The following is a 23,593-nucleotide window of genomic DNA, read 5'->3' as shown; positions in this document are numbered from 1 at the left end:
TCTTTTGGTTCCTGCACAACTCACATTCTTTGCAGCAGAACTTTTCATAATGTGTTTGATGCTTTGCAGTGACACTAAGTGAGTGTGACACAAAACAGGGTAAAATCGAAAAAGGAGAACATAGTTATTACAGGTGCATGCGTATGAAAAGTCACAGATCAGAAAAACATTCTGCCATAGACTGGTCACCGCGACCGGCTCAAACAACACTCACCTCTCATCCCACCCACGTATGAATCATGCCAAACAGGAAAAAGAATGTCAGCGGCTGAGAGCCTCAGAGGTGATCAAAACAAAACCCAGACTCAGATGTTGCCAAAGAAACTCACATGGAAGAGAATCGTCAGGAATAGAGTTGATGTTGAAGAGATGCTGATAATTATTATTATGTAATTCTATGGATATGGTTTGACCTATTTTGTTTATATTGCACTGCCCTACTTCAATGAGTGCGATTAAATATAAAAAAGCAAATCTGTAATTACCCAACATGCACCACAAAACATTGACTGTTGACCGCTCCCTTGACAATGACCTCACAGACTGAATCAGCCACATGACCACTTCAAAAGATAAAAACGCAAAGCTTTATCAACTCTCTGCTTTGAAACTGAGAGAAAGATAAATGACTAACTTTCTATCATCAGATAAACTGTCAATCATTTCAGACAAAGCTTCATTTTGTTACAATCAAGTTATAGTGCCCACTAGTGGCTGTAGTAATTAGGCATAGGGCAAAGAACTCAAGCGCCAATTTTTTTTGACCGTCAACCAAACTCTGGAATTTAACCTAAAAGGACTTTTACAGTACATAAGAAAGAGTTAACACATTTCTTATCGTTACCATGATGACGAAGCTTCTATAACTTTATCTAAGTATTTTAACGCAGACCACAAATTTGTCTTAATGTAACACAAAAAAATCATCTTAATTTAAATCTACCATCTCCTCTTTTGGCTAAATGTAACTTTACAGTTATAATGTACAATAGATTTTCAGAAGGAGTCTTTAACGAGACTGACAGATGATGTTTTCCCTTAATGGAGTCGCAGCATAGAGAATTTCTGGGTCACTTTAGGGGTCATATACAAACTCCATTATGCAGTTTGTTTTAAAGGACCTTTAGGATATTCATGTTGTCCCTGTATGTCAATGCTTCTTTGTCCATTTCCACTTTTATACTTTATCATGGTGTTAAATTGACACCAGTCATGTGAGAATTTAAGAAACGACTAAATCAATCCAGTACTTGACTCTGAGAGGGGCACGTCCCAAATGTCAACATGCAAATATCTCAATTTGCAGCATGCGTCCAAACACAAAGAGTAAATGGACGTGTCTTGTCTCCTTCAAATTGCCTTTTGAGTAGTTTCTGTTACTAGTGGGAGTTTGACAGGTTGAAGGTGATCAAAAAATGAATTTATTCAGTTTTACCTCATTAGAGAAACGCTGCTGGACCCGTGTGTTATTCCACCCGTCGCACTCGCTCTAATGGACAAACCTCTCGCTTTTGTTCCTGCAGCTTCAGGAGGGACCAGAGGTCAGGAAGGTGTTTCAATAATTGATAAATATTTCCGGTGGGAAGTTGTATCAAGGATGTCTCATTCGATTAGAGTTACATTTTTAAAATGTTCCCGTGAAGTCTTCCTCCCCCGATCTTGGGCTAAAGGTGAGTGTCGTGTCCACTGAGGTTTCCGACGTGAAAGAGACAGAATTTACCTCGGAAGTTTCAAGTGTTGCAACAGTATTGTGATACTAGGTAAAATAGACTCTCAATTTAGTTTATGATGGAAATTAAAATATGTCAAAGCACCGTTTCACTCCTCCATTCCGGCGACAGCCAGCTGGTCCTTCGTTCATCTTATTCTTGTGTACACAGTATCTCTAAAATGCATTATGGGAATTTTTTCAAATTTGGTTAAAATGTTCAGTTGGACTGAAGGAAGAGCGGATTCGATTTTGGTGGTCAAAGGTTAAGGTCACTGTGACCTCGCAAAAACCTTTTTGGCCTTGTGAACTCGTTATCAATGCCTCGAGATAAGGAACTTAAATTTGGCACAAAAGTTAACGTACACTTTAATATGACCTGATTCGATTTTAGTGGTCAAAGGTCAGAGTAACATCATGTTATTGCAGATGAGTAATGTCAGGAACACCTGGTTGGACAAGGCATACATCCGCAGTGTGGTAATTCCAGTTAAAGGATTTTCTCACCAAGTTTATGTTATGTGGTGTATAATAAATATTCCTAAAGAGGGGTAAGTAAATGATTTCCTTCTTAAAGTGGTAATGAATGATAAGTAATGCATAACCTGTTTTATTGAACAGGGCTTTGGGATGACTGTAATCATTCAGGAGTTACTGTGAGGTTTCTTCTTCTTCTCTCAGCAAAGCCTCTGTGCTTTCTCCCGTTTTATCTCTGAGCTCCACTCCCTGCATCTGTGTGGGTTTGAATCCATGAATGCGGCGCTTAGCACGGCAAACAACAGCGCCGCGGCTTTGTGTTGGATCAAAACATCGAGACATCCAGCCACATCAGCACTTCCTGTAATGCAACCAGCCAGCACAAAGTCAATCACACCTCCCCTTGGCTCGCGGAGAATCACGGCATCATTTTCATCCTTTTCTTTCATGCTCATTCCTTAAGGAAACGTGGCTGATTACACACCTTCCTTTGCATTCCGTCCTCCAGGCGGCAACGTGCCTATGTTCCCACAGCCCTATGTTCCCACAGCCCTATGTTCCCACAGCCCTATATTCCCACATTTCCAATATTCATTACAAAACGAGGCCCTATGTTCCTACAGTTCCCACATTTCTACCCCTGCCTGGTAGTTAAGGGTTCACCATTCCGTAGCTGGCGATTTGAAGGAGCTAGCTAGCTTCCAAACTCTCTTGTGCTCAACACCGCTAACTCTAACCCTTTCTTGAGCTCAACATTTCTAACCCTAACCCTCTCTTGAGCTCAACACCGCTAACCCTAACCCTCTCTTGAGCTCAACACCGCTAACCCTAACCCTCTCTTGAGCTCAACATTTCTAACCCTAACCCTCTCTTGAGCTCAACACCGCTAACCCTAACCCTCTCTTGAGCTCAACACCGCTAACCCTAACCCTTTCTTGAGCTCAACATTTCTAACCCTAACCCTCTCTTGAGCTCAACACCGCTAACCCTAACCCTAACCCTCTCTTGAGCTCAACACCGCTAATCCTAACCCTAACCCTAATTTTCAGAAAAATCTAGAAATGTGGGAACATAGGGCTGTGGGAACATCGGGACTAATTTTTCAAAATAAATCTGGAAACATAGGTCTGTGGGAACATAGGGCCTAATTTTCAAAATTGTCAGTGAAAATAAAATCCATAGAAATCTGGGAACATAGGGCTGACCCCCTCCAGGCAATGCATCTCTGCTTTGCATCAAGTGAGCACTCGAATACAGTGGAGAGTCCTCACCCGATCGGGCCGGAAGGAATATCTGACAAAGGTGCTCGTTAATGTGAAGCGCAGATTGGCCGGGACGAGCTCTCAGCCAAGCGCTCCGTCAAGAGAGCTCTCTTTTTCCACTCCTCCCCCCGTCTCGGCGGTTTGCATTTGCTTGCATTTGTAGGCAGGAGGAGTTCGGGGAGGAAGGCCTACACAACAGGAAAGAGCTTTCAGATGCAACTCCTCGGGGACAATCGATCTCTCTTTGCGGTGTGCTGTTTTTTTTTTGGTGTGCTGCTCCTCCTCGGGGGCCCATTGCTATCGATCCCCCCGACGTGTATGTGCAGGTTTTCTTTGGTGTACAGGGGCAGATTTTGTAGTAAAAAAAAAAGTCTGTTCGTTCGATCCCCTTTGCTCTCGGTGGCTCGTTCACCATATTTAAGTGATAATACTCATTTATGTGTGCGAGGCTGTGAGCTTGTTCCTGGGCTTGTGTCACCGCTAATACGCTTTTTTATAAGTCACTGATTAATGAGCTGCATGATTTGGAAACAAAGTAAAGGACAAAAGAACCCATGAAAGCAAACAATGAAAAACATGAAATAGTGATAAAAGAAGAAGACGAGAAGAGAGAGACTCTTTAACGAGAAAGGTTTCTGGGCCCAGAGCGAAGAGTTAATGGAAGATACAGAGCGTATTGTCTGGTTAAATGAGAAGCGTGAACAGGAGGAGGGCTGAAGTCACACTGCACCGATAAATCCAACAGGCTGCTTTACTTTACTTACAACAGGCAGGACTCAGGCCACCGGTTACAAGTTTATTAAAATGAGTTAAAAAGGTGCGTTTCTTGCCACTCGCCTGCTAAGAGCTTCAGTCACAGTTGCTTTTTAAAGACTGAAAAAGGTTTTAAGACATCTTCTCACCAGAGCAATAATCAGGGTTTTAACAAAATCCACGAATAAAATCTACTGATATGATCATTATTAGTTCTGTTCCATTTAAAAGGTGATTTCATTATCATTCAGATTTTAAACATTAGCTGACGAACGACCCACAGCAGTGAAAAGGAAAGGAGTGTTTGAGTCACCTGGGTTTTTTTTGTGTGTGAAGCGTGTTCTCAACGGACCTGCACTTCTGAAACGCCTGACATCAAAGATTAGAGTGCGTGCTGAAAGATTAATTCCACCAGTCTTAATATTTAACAGGAGCCTGAATGTTAGGTGTTAAATCTTCCCTCTGTTCCCGGCTCCTGTAATTCTGATGGACACGTCCCGCTGTCAGACTTCAGGAGCAGCCGGCCCCCGGAGAACTGCTGTGGTCGGGGGTTTTCTTTGTGGCGAACGCTTTGAATCCTCTTATCTCTGTTTGGTTCCCTTTCTCCGCGCCTGTGTGGATCCACGGTTGCCGGAGTCAGGATTGTGGACCGGGACTCTGGCTTTGTTTTTTTTCTTAAAACTAAAAAACAAAGCAATGGGCCACATCAGCGTTTACTGTAACAACATACCAGCCAAGACAAAGCCAATTACCTCCCTGCTGCCAGCGCTGTGCCGCGCTTATCATTTCACCATGTGGCGAGGAAAAGACTTATTTCAAGCTGATCCCTCAAGGAGGCGCCGGTGGAGACCAACGCACTTTAGATTCCGAGATGCTCAAATACACTTTGCCAAACCTTTGTTCCGTGCAGCAAAAACTTTACCTTATCGGTTTAAAGTTCAGTGTTTGAACTTTACTTTCTCCGCACCTGGTCCGTCCATTATAGGCTCGGTTGAACTTGGTCATATTTGTTTAGTCAGAAAAAACAATAGGCAAATAATGGTTTAACTCTCGAAACACATTTTATGAGGTTCTGTTTAATATTTGAGGATTTCAAATAATCCCTTCCAAGCGCTTTGTCCTGGGCTCAGAGTCTGCGGGTCGTCCCATCGCCTGAATACAAACAGATTGGGATGAGGACAAGACTCTGAATTGACTGAAAGGAACTGATTGTTAGATCTGTCCTGGACCGACAACCTGTCCATGGTGTGTCCCGCCTTTCGTCCAATCGAGGAATGGTTGATGACAATTCTGCTTCGTTAGAAGTACACTCCAACAAGGCCCTTTACGAAGCTTCTGGTAATTATGAGGTTTTGCTTGCAGAATAATTTCAAATCCCTTTAAACCCCTGGCTCCATCCCACAATAAGGATAAGCTGTATAAATAAAAGATGGACGATATAAAAGTATGCTTACAGATACAAAAGGTCAAACAAGTAGACACGTTGAGTACATTAGAAGTGGAAAAATACATGTGTGGATTAAGACTTTATTGGAAATGCTAAGAATAGAAACCAGCTTAAGCCAGTGTTATCCTTTAAGCTTTTTTTTATTTCAGGTTAAAGTGCCTTGCTCAAGGGCAGCTCAAAGACAGCTGCTGGGTGAGGAAAGAGTATACTTTACACTACACACACACAACTTTGGACTGCTCTCCAAAAGTGCAATGTACTCAATTCGCACACACACACAGACACACAGACACACACTCACTACCGCAGCTGAACTCATTAACGGCCGGGTGCTGTACCAACAGAGGTCCCCGTCAGAAACACCCGGGCGGCAAGGACAATGGTTCCTGCTCTGTGGGAATAAATCACAGAGGCTGAATGTGACCAGCAGTGTCTCACTTTGATTTTCATTGTTGACACATTAGCCGAGTGCAGAATACAGATTGTGCTCCTTTTCTCTTTCAGGCAATCTACCGTCACTGACTCACAACTGTTGCTTTGTTGTTTCTTTGTGGAATGATACACAAAAAATTATAGGAGGGAAAAAGGAAGGGAAATAATTACTATAATTTCTGTCTTTGTGGAACCAGAAGGTTAAAAATGTGTTGTGCAACTTAACAAACCTGGTTTCAGTTGTATACCTGTGGAAAAAGTAAAATACTTAAATAATCTTAAAAACAAGTTAACTACAATAACTAATGAATATCTTTTTACTCATATCATCTGATTTCGTATAGTTATTAACACGATATTATGCAGATTGCTTGTTTTGTTGTCTTAAAGGACCTTGGGAGGTTTGACATGTAAAATGCTTTATGAAATAATAATCATCATTAGCAATGATGCACTAATTCGGTAACAATAATTAGTTTAGAACCTCAAACTGCTAAATTATTAAATGAAATGAACATGTCCTTAATTTCACATCAGTTCGTAATTAATTCATCAAGGACTCTTGTTCAATATTGGAATTGGGATGCAGTGTTTAAAAGGAAGTAGCATTAACACTATAATTTTAATTAATTTATAATGTTATTTCATATTATTATAATTTATTTGGGTGTTGGCCAGTTTAAAAGCAGTAAATAGACCAAAGCCTCTGCTGTATGTGTAGAAATATTTTTTCTAAATCTCGCTATTCAACAAACACCAGAACATAAACACCATTGACACTCATAATAATGTCTCTGCAAATGAACCCCTGTTTCAATAAAGTTTTCGGCTATGGAAACATTTGTCTTTCATCCTACTTTTTGCTTTATAGTCATTTATAACTTCATATATGGTAAAGTCAACATGTATTTGCTCATCTCTTCTTATCTGGATGTTTTTTCTCTGTGCATTCCTGCGACATTAGCTCTAAAATGCTCAGATCTGAACTCACCGGGTGGTTCTTGTCCTCCACAGGCTCCCGGAGGTGCGGATCTCGGACAACGGGCCGTACGAGTGCCACGTGGGCATCTACGACCGTGCGACGAGGGAGAAGGTCGTCCTGGCTTCAGGGAATGTTTTTCTTACTGTTATGTGTGAGTACCAACTGCTGCACTTCATCCCCATTCTTTTTAAAAAGCAAGGGAACACAGCTTTTCGGCAAGGCTCTGCATTCAGTATTCAAGGTTTTTCTGTTTTAAAGCCGTGGAGTTCGGGCTTTGGAAGCGTTCAAAGTCAGCCGGCTGGACCGTGTGACAGAGACTGACAAACAGGAAGTGGTGCCGGCCTGCAGGCAGCAGCCGAACCCTCTTGATCACGACAGAAAGTCTGAGCTCTTCAAGTTCCATGTGCGGCGCCGGAGGGAGGATGTTTTAAAACTGATCCTGTGTGTGTTGGATTCGCTGTTTTCCAACACGACAGAAAGGATTCTGGTCGAAACAATTAGAATCTGATGTATATTTTGTGTAAAATAATGCGAGAAGCTTCTTTTTAAAGCTGATGCTCGTATCTGCAGTGAGCAGGTGGAGATCTACCGCCTTGCAGAAAGAATGTGGATGGGTCAGCTCTTCACAACAATCTTTTTGATTATGAAAGCATCTCTTTTATTCCCTGCGCTCTGCAAAATTCGCCATTGTGCAATGACAAAAAAAATAATAAATGCATGCTTTGTTTTCTCCCAGTTGGGGAATGAAGCAGGAAGAAAGTGTTAAGTTAGGTTGATAACTTGCTAATCCCAGTGATGAGTTGCTCCACAGCAGCCTGGCATGAAGTCGATGAACATCCATCAGGTCTGTGTATTCCGCATGTCGAGGCGTCTGAGCGAACACATTTGAGAAATGATGTGCCACTCGGGATGGATGTTGGCTCAGAGATGAAAACAATGGCACTCCTGGCAACAAGTGGATTAATCGCCCTTGCCCAATGAATAGCACAGATATTTTACACCGAGGTGATTTCTCAGGTTGATACAGTATTTGTTGTTGTTGTTATTATTCACATTCGCCTCCTCCACGGCCGACGCTTGTTGTGTTGTGTGTTTTTTTGTGTCCCGTGGTCGTGACTGTCTGAATGACAACTCGAGTTAATGAACACATTTCCTTGAGATCTTGCAGTCGGACAGGCCTCCGGCTGCAGAGCAACATTTCAGCCGGGACGCGGATCTGGAATCAGGTTATTGCTCCATCTATGAAATAACCAAGAATTGACTTGATTCCAAATCCTGAGGATATTTTATCAGGGGGTCAAGAAATTGATGGGAACAATATCTTTCTGCAGCAACAGCAAATGTGGAGAAGTGATCACATACTTTTCCAGACTTTTCATTCAACGCACACTCTCTTCTTGTTTCTCTTTCTCTCTCTCTCTCTCTCTACCTATCTTCTAGATCATATTTGATTTAACACCGATGAATCTTTGCTTGGCTATGCCTCTCCCGCCCGTTGTAATGCTATTATCTATTATTCCAATTCAATCACGGGAGAAGTTTGTGTGCCTGTAGCCCATTGTCGAGCCTTGTGCTGTAATTATCGTATTCAAGTCCCTCAAAGTTCCAGCAGCAGAGACAGGCGCTCCTCCATATGGTCCTTTGGCTAATTAGCAGTAATGAAACTTTGCAGTGGAACACAGGAGAGAGACGCCGAGTGACAATATTACTCCGTTATCACATTCCGTGCCTCGGAGAACCGCCTCTGGTTTCCATGTTTCCCTTTTTTTTTTTTGCTCCTTTAATTTAGACATTTCTTTTCTCTTTGATTAAGCCCTCGACTGTTTTCTGCTCAATTTGATGATCGAGCGGTTTCGTCCGCTGACGTCAGTGAAAGTCTTTAAATGTCGGTGGGAGGGGATTACCCAGTTAACCGTTTCCTGTCTCAGCGCCGGGTGAGAAGACGTGAGTGATGTAGTCGCGGGATAGTTGGAGCACCCCCCTAACTCAGCTGGGTCTTAAATCACCACTCCACAAAAGAGGAAGACGAATGGCCCCTGGCATTGTGGCTAATTGCCGTCTAAACTGAAACAGAATTATTCATAACCTATTAGAGTGTCAAGTTCAGTGGGAAGTAAAGAAAAAAGTAGGAGAGGAGAAAGAAATAAAATGAGAGGGAAAAAAGTTAATTAATAGGAAGCGGTACACGGAGAGTATTTTAATTTTTTAAAGGGCTTCATAAATAAGAATTACCATTTTAATGAATCCCCTGCCAAGAATTTCAATCATCCAGTTTTAAAAGGCTAAACCCTGAACTCTGGGTACCTGCGCCGCTGTCCTTCACTCGGGGAAAGTTGGAAAAGTCGTTGCTTCCCTTCTCCCATTGCTCAGGCATATGTTGGCTTTACGGAGCCCGAGGGCACGAAGGATCCCTCGCCCCCAAATGACCGCCATTGTCTTACTATGACGACCAATTAAGCTCGAGCCATATCCAGTAATGAATTCAATAAATCATTATTATCTAGTGATTCCTGGAGCTAAAGGAGAAGTGTAACGCATAATGTTTTCCACATTTACAAGCAGGCGATATAAAAAATAATAGGGAGTAGTTCTTTCTCTTTGTTTTGGCTTCTTTTTTTTTTTTTTTTAATGCATGTCCCTTGTACAATGGCACCAACAAGCTTTTTATCCTGATAATGAGGAACATGAATAGGATGAAGTACCAATACGTGCTCATAACGAGAGCCATTTATTATCTACTGTGTTAGCAACATTTCAGCCCTTAACCTGAATGAGCTGCTGCGGCGCTCCCTGCCTGTAAATGTAATTATTTGGGCACAACATTATGATAATTTATGACGAGACTTTCCTTTGTTATCAAAGCTTAAAATCTGCATCTGAGCTGAAAAAGGTTTCTGGACGAGTTGTTGCTGTGAGAGAAAACGCTGAAGTATCCTTGTTAGGGTGTAGAATTCACTGTAAAGTCCTTTTCCCTCTCAGTCCACAACGAGATGTTTATACACGCAGGCCAGAAAACTGACAATGTAATAGAGTTTGACATTTTGACCTCCTCCCTCTGCGTTGCTCTTTGATTGAAGGGACCTCGGCTGAAGAGCGTCAGAGAACTCAACGTCCAGTTCCTTGAAGCAAAGAAAATGTAATACAATTCGTCATGTTCTTTTGCAAAGTGCATAAAAATCACAAAGTACCGTGAACAGAACCTCATGCGTCATTTTTATATTAACCACGTCTTAGTGATGAACACTGTGGGTCTGACACCAAAGTAGAAAGTGGATTACTTCACTGAACACGTTGTCGTTTCACTTTGGTTGAACTTGGAAATATGTTTTAAAGTTGTAAATCCCTGGTTGTTTTCTATTCAATATCCCCAGCCCAGTGTTACATGCTCAAGTTCATACAAATCTATGCTCCACATGCGACATTAAGAGCAACTCTGATGAGTGGTGGAGAGATTTTTATTTGCTAAAAGTTCCAATGGCTTCTACAAACGAGGCTGCAAACCCATGACACACGAAATGTGACCAACAGATAATAAGCTCTGTCGTCTGACTTGTGTTTCTACCTTATTTTAAAACATTGGTGCAAGTTTCGACTGACTGAATTTAAATGAATAGTTTGGATCCAGTCAATGATCTGCATTCCAAATGGCTGTTAAAGTTTCGGAGGTCTCTGTGGACTTTTTGTGCTTTTCACATCTTTTGAATAAATACTTTTAATGCATTTATTTTTATTTGTGAAGCAGAGGACTGGAAAGCAGCTGAATTTTTAGAGCCCGAGATATGTGTTGTTATTACAGTATAATATTTTCAGTATATTGTAATTCCAAAAATGTCTGGGGGATGGACTTCTGACCCAGCACCGGTCAAATACAACAGATATTTCATTCTGCAAAGACATATCCATCCCTGCAAAGCTAAGGTCATAATTTCACTCTTTGGCAGCTAAAAGAAATCAATAGCTCTTTTCCCAATGGCGAAGATAGGGTCATTATTTGTTATTACCCAAACTGATTCCTATATATACGCGACGTCCCAAAGATAACAAGGAAATGTTATTTGTCTCCTCAGAACAGATCATGACCTTGGGAAGCCAGCTCTCGGTTTGACAATGCTGCCACTAGGAGTTCTCTCAGCAGGTTGCACTTAGTGGCCGGCCAGCGACTCCCATTGGCTCGGTGGCCAGAACCAACACCTGGCAGCTGGATAAGTGCACATTGTGCAGCGGCAGAGGCAGACACACAAGCGTCAGACACAAAGCAGCAGAGGGCAGGTGCTACGTGCCAAGGCTGCAGCCTCCTGAGTAAGCCTAGATTCAGACAGAGAGATTTCACACAGCAGACACAGACCCAGCCTCTGACCGCTGGGTCGTACCGTCTGCTCACAATCTTTGAGATATTGTCTCTTGGCAAAGACACTGGATTTATATAAAACCGGTTGAGCTGCACGTAGTGTCCAACACGATGTTGACGTGTCTGTGTCAGGTGAACACCGGGCTCCGTAGAACATATTAAATCTCATATCACGTCACCTAGTTCCTGAAATCCCGTCTTCTCGCCTTTGGTCGAGCGAGAGGTTTGTTTGTTTGTTTATTTAGAAGGATCCCCATTAGCTCTACCCTAAGACAGAGCTACTTTTAGTGGGGTCCACATTTAAGACATGCATACAGATATCAAACATTTAAAACATACATTACAATACTAATATCAAACATTTAAAACATACGTTAAATTACAAATATCAAAAGTTAAAATACATTAAAATAATGATCATACAATTTTATATTACAGATATCAAAAATTAACTTAGTGGTTATGCAGTTTTACCTTTGTCATGATATAAAACACTGATATATCCAATTCCATAGAAGCGAAAACTGCAAACCATGTAAGAGAATACTACACATTTATGTACAGTACATCACAAGTATGCTGTACCCAAGTGTTTCCTTATTTGCTTTTTGAACATACATTTACGTGTCACATTTATAATTTCTGTTGGTAGTAGGTTCCTTGACTTCATGGCTCCGTATCCCACAGTGCGTTTCAGGAAATTGGTTTTAGCTCTGGGGAGTGAAAACCTTCCTTCTACTGCTCGTCTAGTGGCATAGTTATGTGAGGCTCCATTTTTATTTAGTTGCCTATACTGATCTGCTGGTGTTTCAGACTGAAGGTTGTAACTTAGAGGCTTTACCGCCACGAGGCAGCAGGGCTGGTATTTATAACCCCAAGGAAGAGGAGATGAGCGCTAAGGTGTAGAGGGACTAATTACCTTCTCATCCCATAAAACCAGGATTCGCTTCAATAATGGATGCCAAACTTTAATTAAGCGCTGTGTATATTTAGGTGCTCGTTTATAAATGAGTTGGATTAATGGCGCTCCAGCCCGGCCCGAAGACGACAGCAGCGCCTGCAGACACAGCAGTTTGGTGCACGAGTAGGAAAAGAGTTTAGTGAATGTGTGGGACTTGGTGCATGCGAGTTCGTGCGAGTTAGTGGAGAGGCTTGTTTGGGGCGGCTGGCGTTTGATGGATTGCTCGGGAGCGGCCGATCCCTCTGTGTCCTGTGCTTGTTTGCGAAGTGGAGAGAACATCTTGGGCCAGAGTCGACACATAAAGTGACTCAAACACAGAGCGCCCACCCCCCCGAACCCCCCCTGGTGCTCAGCTCTCAGAGAAGATGCCAATTTTGTCAGAAGCATCAGTTGGGTCCTGAAGTGTTTGCCGTGCCGTCTTTTTAGCATGCATGAGACCACCGAGGGGATGGTCCGAGGGTCCTCCATGTGATTCTCTATTACTCTCTCATTTATCCTCTGTGTCACCTTCTGGCTCATCACACTTCAATGTCCTAAAGTGTGCCACCAGGCTTCATGCAGAGCGCAATATTATTCTCTGTTTAATTCTGCGACAAAATGGTGCTTCAGCCAAGCGGAAAATAAGAATGATCTTGTAGTAGAGTCCCGGTCAAAACCACTGATTTCTCAAGTGCGTTTCTCAGAATGTCTGCAGGAAGAAATGAGCCTATTGTGTAAAACCAGAACTTGTGTGATATTCAATAAAAACACAAAAGGGACCTGTTGATGCAACAATTGGCTCCATTCACTAATATTTGCCTGCAGAACACTTAGCATCAATCACTACCTGTAAATCCACTTCCAAGCTTCTTGCACTTGTCAGTCGGTAGTTTCAAGTTTCACAGGTGTAATTTTCCCATTGGCAGACTCCAGCTTTCTCTCTGAGAGTTTCCAATGTAATTTCGGGTTAAGATCATTGCAGCGTTTTCCTTTTCAACCATTCTTTTGTGATGCTGGATGTGTGCTGTAGGTAGCCTTGCCTGAAAGAGTGAAAACCTTTTTGTCTTCTGTCACTGGGCAACACATTTCACTCTGAAATGTCTTGCTGATTTCATCACTCCTTTGATACGCTCGTCCATCATAAGAGGAGGCGAATCAGGCTCACAGCGTGATACAGCCTCCAACCTGTTTTTACTGGAGTGTATTTTTCTCTTCTTGATGCACTATACGCCCAAAGAGCTCTACTTTGGTTTCATCCATCCATAAAACGACACCACTTTAAGTCAGTGAACGCTTTTGAAAACACCTTTTTGTGCTTTTCTTTAAATTCCGGTGTCTTCATTGGCCATGGCCCACATTGCTCTGCTGGGTTTAGTGTGCAGCCGAAACCACAACTCCAGATTGTTCCAGACCTGCCTGGAGCTCTCGTTTTAATCTCTTTCCACAATCCATAACAACACTTTCTTTCTTCTCAGCGCAGCATCTTGGTGCAGTTTTATGACGGTGAAACTTCCCTTATATCCTTTAAACTGTTATATGGATTCCAAGATCTGTGGCGATTGCCTTTTATTTTTGGAACATTTCTTTTTTCATATCTCTCTGATAGCTCTCAGGTCACGTGAACAAGAAGTTTCAAATGAGTCTTAATTTAAATTCAGTTTTAAAATATTTGATTTAAAGTATGTTGCTAAGGCAAATTTGGTTCATTTGAATCGGATATCCTAAATTATCTTCTAAAAATTCAGGAATGTCCATGATTTTGATTAACAAGACACAGTTTGCTAATTGTACATGGAAAGGAACGGCTCTTTCTATTTTAAGGATGTTGCGTTATCCACTCCCACTTCATCCCACCACCACCAGTCAGTTTTGCTGAATGGGAGCAGCAGCAGCAACACGTTGGCCTGGAGCCGATTGGATCGGGGGGGGGGGGGACGACGAAATGAATTCAAAGAGCAGATGAATTATTAAATGTCTGCCTTTGAGCGAAGCCCTGGGGTGATAATCGAGGCAAAAATAAACAACCCATGGGCTTCCTCAAGGATTTCTCTACCTAACATTGAACTGTCGGGTCTGTGCATCACTTCTATGCTAAGGAATGTCTCTGTGATTTTAAACAGCCCAGACAAGCAGGGTTGGAATGGTTTTCACCTTGTGTGTGTGTGTGTGTGTTTTAGTATGGAAAGAAATATGGCACAATTTCTTTGTTCTTTGTGCAAAATGCAGTAGTAAAACTTTATAGATGTGTACTTGAAATCAAAATGAAAGCTTGAAGATGGGTGCGGTATGACCCGTGACGCTGAGCTCTGATAGGTCGGACCGTTGGTTTTTCACCCCAAAAAAGTTTCCCCTTGACTTTCTCCATCACCCGGCGAAGGGTGGGGTCTTTCATAAATGTAGAGACTGAATTAAAAACCTTGAAATCTGTCGCTGCCGCTGAGCTTCAATTGGGTTGCGGCGTTCAAACTTGAAATCCTATTTGCAGCCACATTGCTTCTAGCGTGTGGCGACGTTTGACGACAGGCCATTTCTTACCCTGCAGCCCATCCACTGCTTCGCTCAGTTGACATTCTGGAGACACACATCAGCGGGACAGTCGATACGTGCCAAGGCTGCAGCCTCGTGCCTAAGCCACGAGATCTCACACAGCAAACCAAATACGAGCATCTGATCTTCGGCTGCTCATATTCTGTCCACTTGAAGACTCCGTGGGGAGGGGGCAATATTTTGGCCAGAGAAGTTGTTTATCGGTTAAGACCTGGACTCACTCTATGCAGGAGATTTCTGCATTAACAAGCATGATGCCATATCGAAGTCAAGTTAAGTCAAGTACTTAAAGCATTTTGTAGTTTTGCTTTATTTTTGAAGAAATTGTACTTTCTTGATTCTTGTTGTTCTTGGTATGTACCCTCGGGATCGAATGCACTTATTGTCTTAAGTCCCTTTGGATAAAAGCGTCAGCTAAATGAAATGTAATGTAATGTAATGTAAAAGTAGAAGCCACCAACAATCCACGGATTGCTGGCAAATCCCCAGTGGGCATGAAATAGCCACAGAGATAAAATGACTATGAACAGTGAGCTCTATAGAAGAGGTTTATATACGCCTATATGTTTATATCCTCCCATCTGTCTATAGTTCATACCACTTATCCCGGGTGAGGGTCAACCAGGGGCCGGAGACAATCCCGGCCGTCGTTGGGCGAGAGGCAGGATGCACTCTGGACGAATTGCCAGCACATGGCAGGGCAGAGGCATAAAGACAAACAACCATATAGAGACAAGCAACCATTCACACTCGTGCTCGAACCTTAGGGCAATTTCAACTCTCCAATTAACCTGCTCGTCTTTGCACGTAGGAGGAAGCCGAAGCACCCGGAGAAAACCCACGCGCGCCCTGGACGGCCGTCAGGATCAAGCCCTCTCGGCTCATTTGCACCACAGCACATATACCCTTAATATCATATCGTCTGCTCGTACTCTGAATAGACTTCATGGTTTTTATTTTGGTTTGGAAATCTGCTCTGTGCCTGAGTACATCATCCGTTCCTCCTTCCCCTCACTACACCCACTTCATGGCAAGAGACTCTGCATGCACATTAAAAAAGTTTGGCTTCTCACTCCCGGTGTAGGCATGTCCTGAGTGGACCCCGGCTGCTCCCATCACCATATGGTGCGGTTGTTAAAGAGCACAAACGAGAGCTGTGCTCATTGTGCGACGCTGCTGCCAGGAACAAAAACACCAGCGCGACATGGAGGGATGTTTATTAAACCCCCCGTCAGACGCAGCATCTCCTGCCGCTCGTGCATTAATCATTCAGGAACACTACATAATCATAGCCGTGGCGGAGCTTCAACAGCGGGGGGGCATCATGCAAAGATCAGTCTCTCTCGTCTATACGTACTTATGGAGAACGAGACCATTGAAGTCAATGCATGCCATCAAATGATTGTCGAGTCAAGGTTGTTGTATAAGTTGCATGGACACTGTGCTTTCAGCAAATCAGCATTTTATTTATTTATTTTTTTTTTCAAAGCCCCTCCCTAGAAGGCAGAAGTATACGTCTTCAAATAGATCCAAGAGTCTTTAAACCTCTTTGCAGTGACCTTGTGATGTCTTTCATGATTCCTCCTCTTATTGTTTCCCTGGGCATCGTTCCTCCCTTCATCCGGAGACGTGAGCGTCTGATCCCGAACACAGAGCCGTCCCTGATGTCTCCGCGTGCTCCTCTGTTCGCTGTGAAGTGCAGGTTTCAACCCTCGTGGCGCAGTCTCCATCATTCCTTCCCTCCCTCCGCCACCCCTCCCTCCCTCCATCCCTCCCTCGCTCGCTGAGGATGTCTTCATCTCTCGCCGCGCTCTGCTCTCCACCAAGGTCCCTCCGTTTGAGTGTGGATGAGTGAGGAGGCGAAAGAGGAGAAACAGCTCGGCCTCCCCGGAGACGCGCTGCTGATTGTACCAAAGGATGAGAAAAACCTCTTTGCCGCTCGCTCTTTTAGCTCAATATCACCTTGCTTGATAAGTCTCCTCTCCTATACACCGAGTGATCCGCCTAAATATAGTTCCTGGCTTCTCAGGGCGGCAGTTAGAGCAAGTTCGGTAAAAGCTTACGAGAAAATGTTTCCTTTTCCTGTGTAAAGGAATCGATTCACCCACTCAGGGAGGTTATGGGGTTGTTTAACTAATTAATTTCTCAAAAGACTAAACCCAAGGGCGTCTGTAACGGGAAAAAAGGTCAACGGAAAAAACAACCCAGACAGGATATGAAGAGCCGAGCCCCTCCCCTCGTCTGTCATATCATCCCAGCCCCCGTGGCGTTAATATAGGATTTGATTTATTTTAGGCTCGGCCCAACGCGACGATAGGATTTTAATGTAACTACAGGGAAATACATGGATGTGAGATCACCTGTCTGTTATTTACAGCCTCTTTGCTTTGTTCTCATAACATTTATTCTGTGATGAATAAATGTGAACTTGGTTTTCTCCATCAACATGCTTCATCATGTCGACGGTTTTGATGCATAGCTCCACCAGGAGGGGTCTTTCATAACATCAAGCACCCGGAGCAGATTACTTTTTCATTTCTTTTTAGACTTTCACGAGAAAACATCGACAAGAAAAATAGGATAACTGACACATATGGTATATTTGGCAAATGAGCTCAGTACTCAGTGTGGTGGAGAGACTTCAAACACACGATCCTTCTTGTCAAATGTAGTTTGAACATAACTGCGACTTTACATTCACACGTTTTTCCAACATGTCTTCTTCTTCCTCTTTCTTCTTTATCAGCAAAACCTCTCGATTTGCGTCTGGTTGTCTTTCTAATGAGACGTCTTCACTGTCCTCTTTGTGCAGGGCTCCTCTTTTTCATCCAGAGATATTTGTATTCTTTGTTTGTTCTTTTCTTCAGTTTTGCGTCCCTCACATGTTAGAAACGCCCACGTGCCTCCTGTGAATTCTTCTGACATTTTGCTGCCGTATTCAATCTCCGGATATTTTACTACGGGCTGACAGGCATAACTATAACTTCTGGCGAATCTCTGGAGTTCGGTGTCTGAAAGCAACGTGACATGTCTCCACTGATCATCTCGCTTATCATTTTTAGATGAAGTTAAATAGTAATAAATACCACTTTATCTTTGTCTGTCTTTTATGTCAGGTATAAGCATCTCCAGTCCAGAAGATGTTTGTGACCGTCCTTCAGTTCAGTTGATCTTGTTCCGTTTAGAAAGTGACTAATGTTTCCAGAAGTTGTGCTGAGCACCTTTCACAGTGGTCTTAGCTCTTTGAGATTTGACACTCATCTTTTTCCTGCTGCACAAAGGGCTGTGAGACAGGCGATAAATTTAAGGGGAAAGAAGAAATACAGGTTTAGGAGCCCCTGAAAGCAGCCGGTGGGCACGGATCAAATGGATTTCTTCTCAGTGTGCACATTTTTCCAAACTTGAAGAGGAAACAAGAGGAGGGGAAGCTGAAGGGGAAAATTGAAATGGGAAATTCATATCGTATCGGGCGTCTTATTCTGTCCTGTCAGAATCCATCAAATTAAAGGGTGGATGGGGATATGACAAAGTTGTTTTGGGGATTTTCACTCAAGAAAAAATAAATGAGAAACCCGACCTGTTAAATGCGTCACGTCAGAACCTTCAAACTGTTTGGGCACATGGGAACGTTTCTGCCCAAAAGGCCTTTTAAAAAATTCCTGAAAGAAATGTGCTGCTGGATTAATTGCAAATTTACAAAAGCATCCAAAAAGTAAGAAAATAGAAATGAAAGCGAACACGTTGAAGGTGGAATCTTCACAGGAGCCAAATTGATGATTCTGTTTTTTTCTATTTCTTAATTTAATTGGTCCTCACTTGTTGACGCACCCTTTATTTAGCTCCCTCTTCTTCTACATCTTATTTTAGTAGCGGTAATTGTACAAGAGGGATCTGACCCTCAAAGATTTCAGCTTCTTCATCTCCACCAGAGGATTTCAGAAAGGCATGGATAACACATCCTCCTGTGTGAGATATTTGTAAATCCATTGATCGGAATCCCACCGACAAACCCCCAGACAGAATGAAAAATACATGTTAATGCTGCTCTGTTTTATAATGCTACTTTCACCTTGACACCAAAGCTTTCATTCATCCCACAGAGGCTGTGTGCAGGTGGAATGGAGTGGGTTGTATGATGTGAGGAACCATCTATCAGGAAGTGTTGAGGTTCAGTACAGCTCTGATAGAAAGAGGATGAAAGGATGTTTTACTCACATTGACTAAACGGCTGCAGAGTGACTTTGAAGCAGAGTTGAATCTATGGCAACTGGACTCAGCTGTTGACCGGTAGAAAGGTATCTCACCTCGGTTCTCTCAAGGCCAGTGATGTTACTTGGATCGACCTTCATTGTCATGGTTACAGTAATAACCATGTTGTTGCCGTGGTTTTTCATGTCCGAGACCTGTCTTGTGCTGATCCATACATCCACCCCCCCGAGTCTCCTCCTGACGTGGACTGTGTTCATCTTATAACCTCCTCTAATCCCATCATGGCTTCTCTGGGAGAGGGAGTGTGGTGACACTGGAGACTTATGGCCTGGCTTCTTCCAGGTGGACGACGGCAGTCCCAGCCCACCAGGGAGGAATGCTATTCGAAGGCAATTTAGCTGTCAGTTAAAATAAATAATTTGATTTCTGAAATCCAGGAAAGCAAGAAGGAACCCACAGCCGTCAAAGTATTAGTGAAGCTTTTATGTTCCACGGAGAACCCAGATCAAAAAAGCTCACCTGCCACAGTGGCCAGTGGAAACGATACAGCGCCTGCCAGTTTTTTTTAGCCCGTTCTTGGCGGGTTGGTGAATGTTAATTTCAAGCCCCGGTGGCACGACATGTGGCACTGGCATGGGCGCCGGTGGACAGGTGTTGCCTGTGTGGGAGCATAAAGACCTGGAATCTGCTTCCAAATCCAGATTTCCAGCCTCAGAGAGGAGCGATAAAGAAGTGATATATATGATAATTAGCTTCTTCTAAGCTTTATGATTCTGCTTTTCATCCGCCACACACTAGGCTGCAACATCAGACAAGATGAAGACTAAAAAGGTAGAATTTTAAAAAAGCTTTATTGATTAAAACCTCGCAGACGTGGGTGTGCAGCTAGCGAAGATGTCTTCACTGTATGAAGCGGAGACTCAGTATCTGGGGACTCCACCGCTCTTGTCTTGGCAGCATATGAGTGAAAGGTGCAATCCATGCATGGATTAAAAGACAAAAGTATTCTTCAAAATCTATACTGAGACTAATTGGAAGCAAGTGCAGATACTTTAGAAGCAGGATTGACAACGAGGGTAATGTGAGCTCTCTTCTTTGTTCTGCTGAAAGCCTCTGGCCAGAAGTCTGCAGATGATTCATAGAGGTTTGTGAGAAACTTGGTTCTAGTCCAACCTACTTCTAAGAAACAAATGCACAAACGTTCCTGTATCTTTGGCACAGAGAAAGATATTTTTACTGTTCCTTAAATAAAAGAAAGGGATCTTTTACATCTTGCTATGCACCTTGAGTTTAAAATCCTAATCAATGCTAAGAGGCAGTGATGAAATGTGCTAAAATGAAGCCATTCATTTTGAGCACATTTAATTTTCTTTTTCTTTCTTGAACCAAAAAATGGATCATGTGGAATAACAAGGTCGTATAAAGGGGCTACAACCATCAGAATCAACAGATACATACATTAGAATGTGATCAGCATAGAAAGAAGCTTAATGTCCAGATGATGAAACTTCTTGTAATCATTTTTTATTTGTTGTGATTTCAGGTAGATGATATCAAGACTGTCAGTTCCATCCAATAACATAAGTAAGAGATGAGATGTGTATATCTAGTTTGATGGTCCATGAGTCTGCATACCATAATAATATAAGCTGTTATTTATTACCACTCACATGGATAAATAACAGGTTTGTCAGTTGTGTTCACTGTTGATAGAAACACACATCAATAGCAGCCGTAACTAAGACTCACCTTTTTGCTCATTTTAGCTCCTTTACTCCAACTTAGATTTTTCTCAAGTATCATTATTTTCCAAAGCAAAACATTATTATCATTATTTTATTCAAGCTCCCGGTTGCATAAATATTTTCTCTGATTTATTTATTTCTATAGAAATATAATCGCAGGACCTTTAAACTTGTTTGACTCAGAAAATCCATCTCCCTGATGAGTATCTGTCATTTTATTATTACCATTTATTATTGCGCTTTATGTTTGTTTGACAAGGCAATTACCAGTACACAGGAATTTCATAATCTGCACTGAGCCACATGGCAGTGTCATACATCTGGTAGAATAAAGTGGATTCATTGTACACGGTTGTGGATTAAATATATGAAAGATAGTTCCAAGTGTCTACAACCTTATTGTCAGAGGGAGGTGAAATTAACTTAAACCCACGGCTCCTTGAAGGAAATCAATCCTTAACTTGCTTTTTGACATGTTTAGTATGCAGCAGTCGCAATAAAAGGTATTTGACGGTCTTGGTAGAAACAGATTCCCTCAACGAGCTGTAGAGCATTTAGGAAACAGTCGATATGAATCCCCAGTGGACCGTCTGAATATTGTGACTCACAACAGAGGCAGGTAGGCCGTCCAATATTTCTGACCTGATAAGTGAATGTGCATTGCACAACATGCTTTTGTCCAGAGATCCATATTCATTGAATATCAGTTGAATGCCGCTCAGTGCACATAATGGACTCTTCAGGCATTCAGCCCGAAGTTTAGCTTCCTCTGATGGAGTCAGGCTCCCTCACAAAATGATGCAATCTGTAAATTTGCTGGGAAGCTTGGAGCCTGTGTGCTCGCTCGGAGCTTTGTCTTAATAAACAGATTCTGCATTATTTTACAATGGGTGTGCTGCTCATTTTGTGCATTGTTGCCATCGCGGATTTGCAGATTGATGGATGTGGGCTGGTTTTGGCTGAGGAATTAGTTGAGATTTAAGATGTGGAGGTAGCCTCAATCTCTGTTCTAATCTTGAATAATTCAATCTGTTACAGAGTAAATTGTTCAAGAGGCCACGGGCCAAAAGCAGATTTGGGTCGGAAACCGAAATAAAATCTTCATGTGGGCTGGTGGATTGTGTTTTTGAAACCAAAGAGACAAACCAGGCAGCAAATGTTTCCCTGCAGAAGCTTTGCTGCCAGAGATGACACGAAATCAGCCGAGGAGATTTTCTTGAATAATGCATGTTCGAGGAGTCTCTCGTAATCTCATTATGTGAGCGCTGGTGATATGATGATACACACATAAAAAAACCTTAATGTATATCACACTTTGCATTTCCAGGAGAGAGGTGATTCACATTGCACTGTATTGATAATCATTTATTCTGACCATGGAAAGTAAATACCCTTTAGAAACGCGTGACCCAACATTTCATGAGGTGCGAGGGCTTGCTACAGAGCCGAGGCTCCACCTAAATCAAATTATGCAATAATGGAAAGTGGGCGCAGAGATATCTGCAGCTCCATGTTTGCCAAAGTCAATATGTTTGTCAGATTGCCCCCGAAGAGAGCAACACTGCTCCATAAATGATTCCTTGTTCCATATAATGAAGACTGTTTCAGCTGCTGCTGCTGCTGCTGCTGCCGGTGACTTTGCCCGAGAGCATATTCTCACTTGTTCTCTGCTATTGTGACTGAATGACTGTGGAATGGAAACAGGCTCACAACCTGACTTACAGTTATAGCTGAGCTATTTCTGTCAGTGTGCACGAGGTTGTCTCTGCCCCCGTCTTTCTGCTCCGCTGATACCAAGACAAACAGACAGATCTGTTAACTCAAATTTACCCTGTTTTCCTTTCAAACCGTTTGCGTGAACGTTGATATAAAAATGTTTTCTCTTCTCCCCTCATTTCAGGGAAGCGTAAAGCCCAATTGCAAATATCCTCTGAGTCATACTGGATCGGACACTGCTCGTACACAGCTCATTGTTTTCTCCATTTTCGAATGCAGCCGAGAGAATGTATTGACATCAATTTTGTTGTGCAACTCATTTGAGCTAAATAAAAGTCGGCTGGGCTGCGATGAATAACAGGACCTGTGGTGTCATGTCCCGAGTAAATAATCCGACTGGCTTCGGAATGAAAGGATAAAGGAATTTAAAATAAATCTGTGTTTTATCGCTAGGCAACCTGGAGCAGCCATAGGAAGTATGATGGTAGCAAAGGAGGAAGTTAGGTGAGGTGGTGTAGAGCTTGACGTTGGGAGCAGGTTGGTGTGGGTGGATGTCAACAACAGGCAGGTTATTAGCACATTTCAACAACCAACATACAAAAGCATCATGACAACATGAGACAATACAAATAAAAAGATTAAAACCAGAAATAAAACAGTGAAAAGGGTAAGAAATGAGTCATTATGTGATTTATTAAAAGGCTGTGGCAAAACCGGAAAGTCTTCAGCATCGATTTTAAAAGAGTTGCAGCGGACCTGCAGGAGGTTTGTTCCACAAATGGAGCAGCAACACCAACCGCTGCTTCCTCATGTGTACTTTTCCCTCTGGGGACAGGAAGCCGACCTGTTCCAGACGACCTGAGGGGTCTGGATGGTTCATATCGCGGCAGAAACACAAAACTGTCACAGAGGAGACCCCTGTTTCTTTCCTTTGTGACACTTTAAAGCATTTTAACAATTGTACACGTGATGACGAAGGTCCTTAACCTCTCTATCAACCAGGACACCAAAAATATTACAAATGGTG

At 42.6% G+C, this 23,593-nt stretch overlaps 1 protein-coding gene across 1 annotated transcript in view; it reads left to right on the top strand.

Moving 5' to 3' along the window:
• Window positions 1–23,593, top strand: part of igsf21a (immunoglobin superfamily, member 21a) — a 195,064-nt gene that overhangs the window by 118,634 nt on the left and 52,837 nt on the right. The window contains exon 4 of the mRNA XM_061069995.1: window positions 7,094–7,212. Coding sequence (XP_060925978.1) covers window positions 7,094–7,212 — 119 coding nt within the window. The remainder of the gene's footprint in view (window positions 1–7,093; window positions 7,213–23,593) is intronic.

The sequence above is a fragment of the Limanda limanda genome, chromosome 4 (assembly GCF_963576545.1).
Source record: "Limanda limanda chromosome 4, fLimLim1.1, whole genome shotgun sequence".
Lineage (NCBI taxonomy): Eukaryota > Metazoa > Chordata > Actinopteri > Pleuronectiformes > Pleuronectidae > Limanda > Limanda limanda.
The sequence above is the reverse complement of the archived record's forward strand: the minus strand, read 5'-3'. Positions and strand labels throughout refer to the sequence as shown.